The 8,693-nt window shown below is 59.8% G+C and overlaps 1 protein-coding gene across 1 annotated transcript in view; it reads right to left on the bottom strand.

Moving 5' to 3' along the window:
• Positions 1 to 7,909, bottom strand: part of DENND6B (DENN/MADD domain containing 6B) — a 10,179-nt gene extending 2,270 nt beyond the window's left edge. The window contains exons 1-14 of the mRNA XM_006876411.1: positions 7,709 to 7,909; positions 3,680 to 3,718; positions 3,562 to 3,604; positions 3,292 to 3,404; positions 2,917 to 2,997; positions 2,162 to 2,267; positions 2,010 to 2,089; positions 1,863 to 1,925; positions 1,617 to 1,672; positions 1,405 to 1,527; positions 1,181 to 1,276; positions 848 to 942; positions 683 to 748; positions 448 to 512 (exon numbers count right to left, since the gene is read on the bottom strand). Coding sequence (XP_006876473.1) covers positions 448 to 512; positions 683 to 748; positions 848 to 942; positions 1,181 to 1,276; positions 1,405 to 1,527; positions 1,617 to 1,672; positions 1,863 to 1,925; positions 2,010 to 2,089; positions 2,162 to 2,267; positions 2,917 to 2,997; positions 3,292 to 3,404; positions 3,562 to 3,604; positions 3,680 to 3,718; positions 7,709 to 7,909 — 1,227 coding nt within the window. The remainder of the gene's footprint in view (positions 1 to 447; positions 513 to 682; positions 749 to 847; positions 943 to 1,180; positions 1,277 to 1,404; positions 1,528 to 1,616; positions 1,673 to 1,862; positions 1,926 to 2,009; positions 2,090 to 2,161; positions 2,268 to 2,916; positions 2,998 to 3,291; positions 3,405 to 3,561; positions 3,605 to 3,679; positions 3,719 to 7,708) is intronic.
• Between the last annotated feature and the right edge of the window lie 784 nt (positions 7,910 to 8,693).

Raw genomic sequence — 8,693 nt, 5'->3', positions numbered from 1 at the left:
GGGCCCTGGACACCCCGATTCAAACCCACCATGGGGCTGTGTTCCAGGTTCACACACACTGCAGTTCACACACACCCCTGGGCCCTGGACACCCCAATTCAAACCCACCCTGGGGCTGTGTGCTCCAGTTTCACACACACCTATGGACCCTGGACACCCCAATTCAAACTCACCCTGGGGCTGTGTACTCCAGGTTCACACCCACTGCAGTTCACACCCACCCCTGGACCGTGGACACCCCGATTCAAACCCACCCTGGGGCTGTGTGCTCCAGGTTCACATCCACCCCAGTTCACACCCACCCCGGGCCCTGGGCACCCACTTCACATGCCAGTTCACATCCATGCCCACCCCACTTCATAGCTAGTCCCCCCCCTCATGTGTCCCCAGTTCACATACAACCCTGGTGCTCTGGCACCCCACTGCCCTGTGCCCCCGTACACGTGCCTTGAGCAGTCGCTTGAGAAGAGCCTTGTCCCGGTGCAGGTGGGCTGTGTATGCCGTGTAGAGGCCTGAGGAGAAGACATTATGCTGTGTCCCCAAGGCCCCCAGCAGCCCCAAATCTCACCCCACCCTAAGATGTGAGGAGTGGCGGCATGGGGAGGCCTGACCGGGAGGGGCTGCCAAGTGGGAGAAGACATGCACCCCCTAAGCATGGGGCTCAGCCCAGGGAGGCACCGACCCGGCTTGGTGTCCAGGGTCTTCAGGCGCGAGGGCCTTTTCAGCTTGACCTGCTTAGGAAGGTCCCCTGCAGAACATGTCAAAGGCCGGCTCAGTGTTAAGGGTTCCCGGAGGGCACACTGCCACCTTGTTCCCCAAGGCCCCTTCCTCAGCCAGCTGGCCTCACCTGACATTTTTGGCTCCCCGATGCGGAGGATGTGGGGCCAGTGCTGGAGTGTTTTGATAAAGAAAGGGTTTGTGACTCCCAGGACCACATTTGGTCTAGAGAGAGAGAGAGGAGGGAAGAGGCAGAGAGACAGGCCCAGGGTGGCAGAGAGAAGGCTGCCGCCGCCACCGAAACACTTGGAAAGGAGAGGGCTGAGGAGGGCAGTGGCCAGGGAAGGGGAGCTTGGGCCGAAAGGCCAGGGTAGGAGGAGAGCAGGCAGGCTGTGGAGGAAGGGGTGACAAGAAAGGAGGGGCTCTGCGGAGGGGACAAGGTGCCGGGGTATGGGACACTTACGGGGTCTGGGTCCGAGTGGTGAACTCCTTGAACTCGCTGTCGTGGATGGTAAAGTAGGGGCGGTAATCACAGCAGAACTTGAGGGGTCTCAGGCAGCTGTAGCCATGGGAAGAGCAGAGAGGGGTGAGGTAGGGTGTGGGCCCTCCCTAAGAATGTGGACAGGAGGGAGGAGTGAGGACCCAAGCCCACCCCTAGACTTGCATCCCTGCTGGAAGGCCAAGTACCTGGTCAGGGCCAACACCATCTCTGAGGACACGGCAGGTGAGGGCGCCAGGACCACCAGGGGCTCCCCGAGTAGCACAAGCTCCCACAGAGTCTGTACAAGGGTCAGCACGGGCTGCAGACACCTGGCCGGGGCGCGGGGGGCTCAGAGGGGCGTGGGGGGCACCGAGAGCAATGCAGAGGGGTGGTAGGGTAGCACCCTGGTGAGGCTCACCTGAACAGGTCCAGCTCGTGGACACTGGCGAGGAACACCGGGGCAGGCATCAGGTTCTGAGGGAGGGCAGGGCTCATGGGCTGAGGGCGGCAAGGTAGGTCTCCCAAGCCCCTCAGCAGCACCTTGGCAGAGGAAAGCCCTCCCAACACAGCCGTGCATTTGCCTTTACCCCGCACACCCAACTGGCATGCAGGGGAGGGCGATTTGTGGTCTGGGGCCTCACAAAGGACCCCCCCCCAACCCTACCTCCTGGCTGCACTGCTTTGGGGGGCTCCAATCAGGCTGGTCCACTCGGGTCGGGATACACACCTGCAGAGAACGGGCAGTGCAGGGGATCGGGCCTCGATTACCAATGCCTGCCTGCCCCTCATGTGCCCACCTGCCAGCTCTCACCTGGACAACGACCCCCATAACAGGCAGGTTCAGGACCCGCCCCGGCACAGGTGCTGGCCACTGATCGATCTCGTTGCACACTATGAACAAGGGCAGCTGGTCAGGGAGGGGTCCTCGGCGAAGTGCCCAAGGTCACACCTGCCCTCACTCACCAGCCTCCAGGCAAGGTACCAGCTTGTCAAAGTACTCAGGGGCGACCAGGCTCAGCAAAGCCTGGAACAGTCTGACGAAGGGCAGCCGGGACACCAGCACCAGGGACTGTGGAGCCAGGAGTGGTCAGGGAGCTCAGGCCAGGGGCCTCCCAGCCACCCAGGAGGCTAGGGCTATCCTGAGGGAGCCAGAGAGCCTGCTCATGTGCCCCTGAGACCCAGGGAGGGCCATCAGAGACACGGGACAGCCCCTACAGCCGGTGGGCCAGCTGCAGAAGAAAATGCCAGTGGACACAGTCTAGATCGGTCCCCCACGGGCTGCCTGAATCCACAGGTGCCATGTGCAAGGAGGAGCAGGAGTGTCCTGGGCCAGAGGTGGAAGGACTACGAGCCGCCAGGAGAGTCAGTGGAGTGGACCCTCCCACTGCCCATGGCCTGTGTCCCCGCCCGGAGAGCAGGTGGAGTGGACCCTCCCGCTGCCCGTGTCCCCGTGGCCCGTGTCCCCGTCCGGAGAGCAGGTGGAGTGGACCCTCCCGCTGCCCGTGGCCCCGTGGCCTGTGTCCCCGTCCAGAAAGCAGGTGGAGTGGACCCTCCCACTGCCCATGGCCCCGTGGCCCGTGTCCCTGTCCAGAGAGCAGGTGGAGTGGACCCTCCCGCTGCCCATGGCCCCGTGGCCTGTGTCCCCGTCCAGAGAGCAGGTGGAGTGGACCCTCCCGCTGCCCGTGGCCCCGTGGCCTCCCCAGAGACAAGCCTCTCACCTTCTGGAAATAGCCCCTCTTCACGGAGCTGTCCCTCACCTGCCGGAAGTACACGTAGCCAAAGTAGTGTGCTGTCTCCCGCTGGGAGGAGGGCAGGGTCACTGGGCGGCCACTGCCTGACTCTTGCCCTCCCAGCCTGTCCTGTGGCCACCAGACTGGACACTGAAGTAGAAGCCCCGGGGCTGACAGGGGCTCAACTTCTGCTCATGCCAGCCACAGCCAGATTCGCTGCGTGGGGTGTAGGGACAGCTCCCAGAGTCAGCAGGGGTCCCCTAAACCAAGGTCTGAGCTGTGGGGCTGGCGGGGCCTGAGTGGGAGCTGCCAGTGATCCCTGCAAGCCTGGCCATAGGCGCCCACCCCCAGCTGGGCCCTCACCTGCAGCGACACAGGGGCCCTGCGGCTGTAGTGACAGTCGTCGGCATGCCAGGGGCTCCTCGGGCCCCCCGACTGGCGGATGCGGAAGCTGAACTGAGTGTCCCCGAGACAGCCTGGGAGGGAGCCGGCCCACAGGTCAGGGCCAGACCTGGGGGAGCCCAGCCTTAGGGGTAGACACAGGCTGCTGGGAGGACTCTCTGCAGCCTGTAGATGGATGTGGCAGGTGAGGGACATTGAGGCAGGTGGGAGGGGGCTAGTCGAGTGGCCTACCTGAGTGGGAGTCGGGGAAGGACAGGTAGCAAATGCTACTTTTCTGGAACAGAGAAAGAAGGCTGAGCAGTGCTGAGCAGCTGCTGGCTGCAGCGTCCTCCCCCGGGCCAAGACTTACCTCCTTGTCTGTGAGCCGGAAGTCAGTGGGGTACACGAGCTGTAGGAGGCAGAGCACAGGGTTAGCTGTGGTGATGGGGGCACCCCTCCCAGGGCCCTGCCTCCTTTCCTGGGCTCCTCTGCCAGCCCAGAGTTATCACCCTGCTGCCGGCTCTCCACAGCTCCCCTTCAGTCTGACCAAGGTCAGTGTGCACATCCCAAAGGGTTGCTTGCTGTGGCCCACCAAACCAGCCCATCTTTCCTCGGACAGCTTCTCACCCCTGTCCCTTAACCATGCTCTGCCTTCTGCCCGGACGGTCATAGGGTGGTCCACCACTAACCATAGGGTGGTCCACCACTAACCACCAGTCAGGTAGGCAGGAACTCAGAGTCCCAGAGGCTGAGAAAGTCCTTGAGGGGGTCGGACAGGTCCCCCTGCTACTGTGAAGGTAAAGATGCTGGGGCTGGGGGTGGTGGTGGGGTACACCTCAGCTTTCCAGGCCCCTGGGTGAGAGGGGAGGAGGTGGGAGAGCTGAGAAGGATCAGAATCCACCCAAAAGTGTGCTCTCCCAGCCCCCCGAGACTCTCCAGACAGATGGGCGCTGCCCCAGGAGCCCTCACCACCCAGAGGCCCTGGCAGGTCACGCATTGTCCCTGCAATGCTCTGTCCTTGGTGAGAAGTTTGTGGCCCTCGGCAGAGCACAGAGCTGTGGACACATTCGTGGACTGTAACCGAATAAGGGTGACCGGGATCAAAGAGAGGACAGCAAAGGGCCACAGAGGAGGGGTCAAGAGCGGGAGGGAAGCCCTGAGGCCAGAGAGCCATGAGGGAGACCCCCTGGCAATCTACATGGAGGACAGAGCACAGGCAGGGGAGTGGGGGACAGCCGTCGGAGCCCTGTCAGGATGAGGCCGGAGGTTGGGGGACCAGAATGGGTATCCTGAAAGGGGGTTGTGGAGCAGTGGGCGGCATTGAGTGCTCTCCCCAGGCCAGGATCGGACATTGGGGTGGGGGCTGTCCCTGCATAGAGCACACTGCTTTCTGTTGAAGCCATCTGCTCCCTCCCTTTGCAGACACAGGCGGGTACCAGGGGCCCAGCGCGCTCCATTTCCACTGCCTTTCCCTCCAATACAGAAGCAATGATGAGCCTTAATGAGGCTGCTGGTACCAGGGTGCAGGTAATTCCATCAGGCCCACATGTTATTCATCAGATACACAAAGAGGTCCAACAATGGACCCTACTTGGGTGCAGAGTCATCAAGCTCAGCTGCTGACCAGAAGGTTGATGGTTCAAGTCCCATCAGAGGTGTCTTACAAGAAAAGCTCAGTGATGGACTTCTGAAAACCCAGCCACTGAAATCCCCATTGCTGTTGTTAAGTGGCATCAAGTCCCTTCCGACTGATAGCTACCCTGTAGAGGGCTTCTGGGGAGCAGCTGGTGGGTTTGAACTGCCGACCCTGTGGTTAGCAGCACAATGCTTATCCTACAGCGCCACGGCAGGACCCCAGGGAAAGCTGTACAGAGCGTAATTCTAACACACATGAGGGCTCTGGGAGCCGGGCTGAGCGCTCTTCTCACCACAATGTCTTTGTAAAACAGATGTTTGCATAAAAATGTGCTAAGCTAAAACATGAGTTTGTTATTTTTTAAAAATAAACACTCAACGTTTTTGTTTAAATTTTCATTGTAGTGAATTTGAACAATCCTGAGTCATTTTTAGGATTATACGGGAGTCTGGTGGCCCAAACATTTTTGAGCTGTTGGCCTTGGGGGGCACAGGTGCACGGTGCATGAGGCTGGGGGGGAGGTGGGGAGCTGTTGCCTGGGGGCGGGGGCACGGATACGGCAGTGGATGAGGCTCTGTGTGAACAGAGTTCACTGTGGGTTTTCTGAGTCAGCGGGAGCATCAGGAGACCAGCTGATGGTCTATTTCAGGGGCAAACTTTTGCACCCACCCTCCACAGCCTGCATTCCACCCACCACGCCCTGCTCCACACCAAGATTCAAGTGCTCCATCCGGGTTGAGGCATCTATCTAGTACAGGCATCTATCTATCAGTTTGAACTACAAGGTTGGCAGTTGAAACCCACCAGCTGCTCCTCCGAAACCCTATACAGGGTCACTATAAGTTGGAATCTACTCTATGGTACTTTACCAACAACATCATTACCATGGAGTCATGGTGTGGCGCTGTAGGATCAATGCTGGATTGCTAATCGAAAAATCCACAGTTCAAACCCACTAGCTGCTCTTCGGAAACCCTGTCTTCTCCTTGGGTTCCAGGTTGGTTCCAATGCTGGCACTACAGGACCTGAATGGGGCTGCTGCTCCATGCTTTGTTAAATGAATGAGTGAGGGAATGAGCTCCTTGCTGTCCAGCTGCTTTCTCCTCCAAGGCTTGGCCAAGGCTCCATTCCTCTGGGCACTGCTTCTGATGCCCACCTGCCCACCAGGACACGTCCTTCCTCTGCACATGTGCCAGTCAAGTGGCTTGCCTTTCTGGTAGGCTTTCTAGCTTCATCTCACCCTAACACCCAGTATAGGGTGGGGTGCTGAGCCAGAGCTGAGCTGGGAATACCCAAGTAGAGGGCCAGTTGTCACCATTCTTCCTGATGATGTCAAGGGCTCGGAGGGAAGAAAGAGGCGCCGGGTGCAAGCAGGGAGTCTGCACCTTCTGAGGGATTCAATGGCCTGATTTCTACATTTCAGAGGTGACTCTGGGCCCCCAACATTGCACTGGTCCTGACATAGCCCAAGGTGTGAACACAGGAAAGACAGGAAGGAAGCCCAACCACACACAGCTTGTAGCAGAAGGTGCTAGAGCGAACTTTGTTAATAGTGACAGTTCTGTAAGGATGGGGAACACTTCATTCCATGACTGAGGAGCAATCTGGCAGAACGTAGACTCTGGGACAGCCAGGTATGAGCTGTGTGACCCTGGAAAGATTACTTCACCTCTCTGAGCTCTGGGAGTTATTAGGAAGAGCGGGCACCCCATGAAGGGTGTGTGGGGGGGGGTGAGTAGGTCTTCACAGAGAGCTGGGCAAAGAGTCTGGTGTGCAAGTCCTTCCCAGAGCTGCTCCTCTTTTGTAGCAGACCCTGGGTGTCCACGCACCTCAGAGCTAAGCCGGTGTACGAGGTCTGTGTCTACCCCAGCTGTACAGGGGGCTGGCCAGCTCTTCTAAGGACAACAGCGCAGTCTCACCCTGGAAAAGCCAGTGATGGGTGCTCACTACCTCTTGGGCTTCCATAAGTTTCCTATGGGTGGCTATTCAGCACAGAAGACAATCCTGAAGGGGCCTGAGGTACCTCCCTGAGGGGCCTGCAGGTTTTCGTCTTCATCCAAAGGAAGAGACAGGCTTGTGTGTGGTGGGGGTGGGCGCAGCTGTGGAAGACCACAACCATGGAACTGAAAGATGACTTGTCTCATTCATGCACAAGGCTGAGAGCCGTGTTAAAGGAGGATGCCGGGTAGAGGACCAGCCGGGCGAGCAGGGAAACACAGAGGCTAGACGTGGCCAGGTTACTGCAATCATAGAGAGGTCATCTGGATGTGGGGGTGGGAGCAGGGTGGAGGAAACCAGGGGTCAAGGGTGAGCCCTGGGACTCGCTCGGGATAGAGCAATTGAAGGTACTATTACTGATAAGGGGGAGAGAGAGAGTTTTTTTATGTGAAAAAAATCGAGAGTATTGCTACGTCTCTCCAAAGCGCAGAGCCCCTGTCTCCTCCTGACAACGTGACCACGGAAATCAAGTCTTAACCATCGATTTGAACATTGGTTCGGGGGTGTGTGCGTGGGGGTGAGGGCGCAAGTGCTGGGGTCAGGTGCATCTTTCCACAGAAAGCGGAAGGGGTAACTTTCTTCGGAGGCAGGTGGGATAGGGTCATGGGGGTGATCTTCCCGAGGGTATGCGTGCACCACTGAGGACCCCCAACGAGGCTGGAAGGCAGCGTGGTTGGCCGGCCTGGAGGATGACTCGCCGGCTGTCCTGTGGGGGCGGGAGAGACGAAGGCCCGGGCCTCCCCGGCCCACCCACCCCCGGCTCACCTCCAGCGCCTGGCCTAGCTCCAGGTCGAAGGTGACCACGCACACGCACTCCAGCCAGGCGGAGAAGCGCGCCCAGGGCGGCGCCGGAGCCCGTACTGCGTGGCTTGAGGACGGCGGGGCGGCCGCGGGGCCCGGCTCTGGGGTTGGCACGCCGAGGCCGCCACGAGCCCTACGAGGCCCAGCACCCGACGGCACCTCCATTGCGGCAGCGGCGGCGCGTTGCCAGGGGAACGCGCGCCGGGGAGGTGGTGGGAGGCGCGCGTCGTGCTGTGCTGCGGGTCAGAGCGGGCTCCCTGCCACCTCGCGCGCCACCTATCGGGCGGAGGAGCGCAGCGCGGCCGAGTCAACGGCGAGTGGGTCCGCGTGCACCAGAGCCGCAGGTGGCCCGCGGGAGGAACTTCCGGGGCGGGGACAGGCTGGGAGCCGTTTAGTATGCACCTGGCGTCCTACGCTAAAGGGGTCCTGCAGCGGCCGGATTCCAGTCCCGGCAGCATTTTGAACAACTTTCACAAGTGAAGCGAATCTTTATGTTAAACTCCTATTTCGCCAACCATCAGACGCTTATTCTGATCAGTTTTGAGTATTTTTTAGCCCACCGCACAGGGTCTTCGCCCTGGGATCGTTTCTTGGGTTTGGGGGTCTGACAGAGCGGTATCAGATCCTGGCTGCGTCTGACCATGCGGGCATCATCCCAGATGCCTCAGCTCTCCCGCCTTTGGAGTCCAGCGCCTTCAGCTATTTCCCTGCCCCTCCTGGGCTACGCCTTGCAGACTGTCCGGGGCCTGTGTGTCGAAACCAGTGCTGGTCAAGAGAAGTAGAATGCCACACACACACACACCATGCAATTTTTCATTTTCTGTCGAGGCAAGGAAGCCCGCCTGAATTGACAGAGGAACAGGAAGCAGGTGGAAAGAGCACACACACCCTTACCTGGCAGGCTTCGTCCCTTGTTAGCAGAACCGAACCAGAGCAGCTAGCCAAGCCC

Source organism: Chrysochloris asiatica, unplaced genomic scaffold, assembly GCF_000296735.1.
Source record: "Chrysochloris asiatica unplaced genomic scaffold, ChrAsi1.0 scaffold00378, whole genome shotgun sequence".
Classification (NCBI taxonomy): Eukaryota; Metazoa; Chordata; class Mammalia; order Afrosoricida; family Chrysochloridae; genus Chrysochloris; species Chrysochloris asiatica.
Note: the sequence above shows the minus strand (reverse complement) of the source record. Positions and strands in the feature narration are given on the sequence as shown.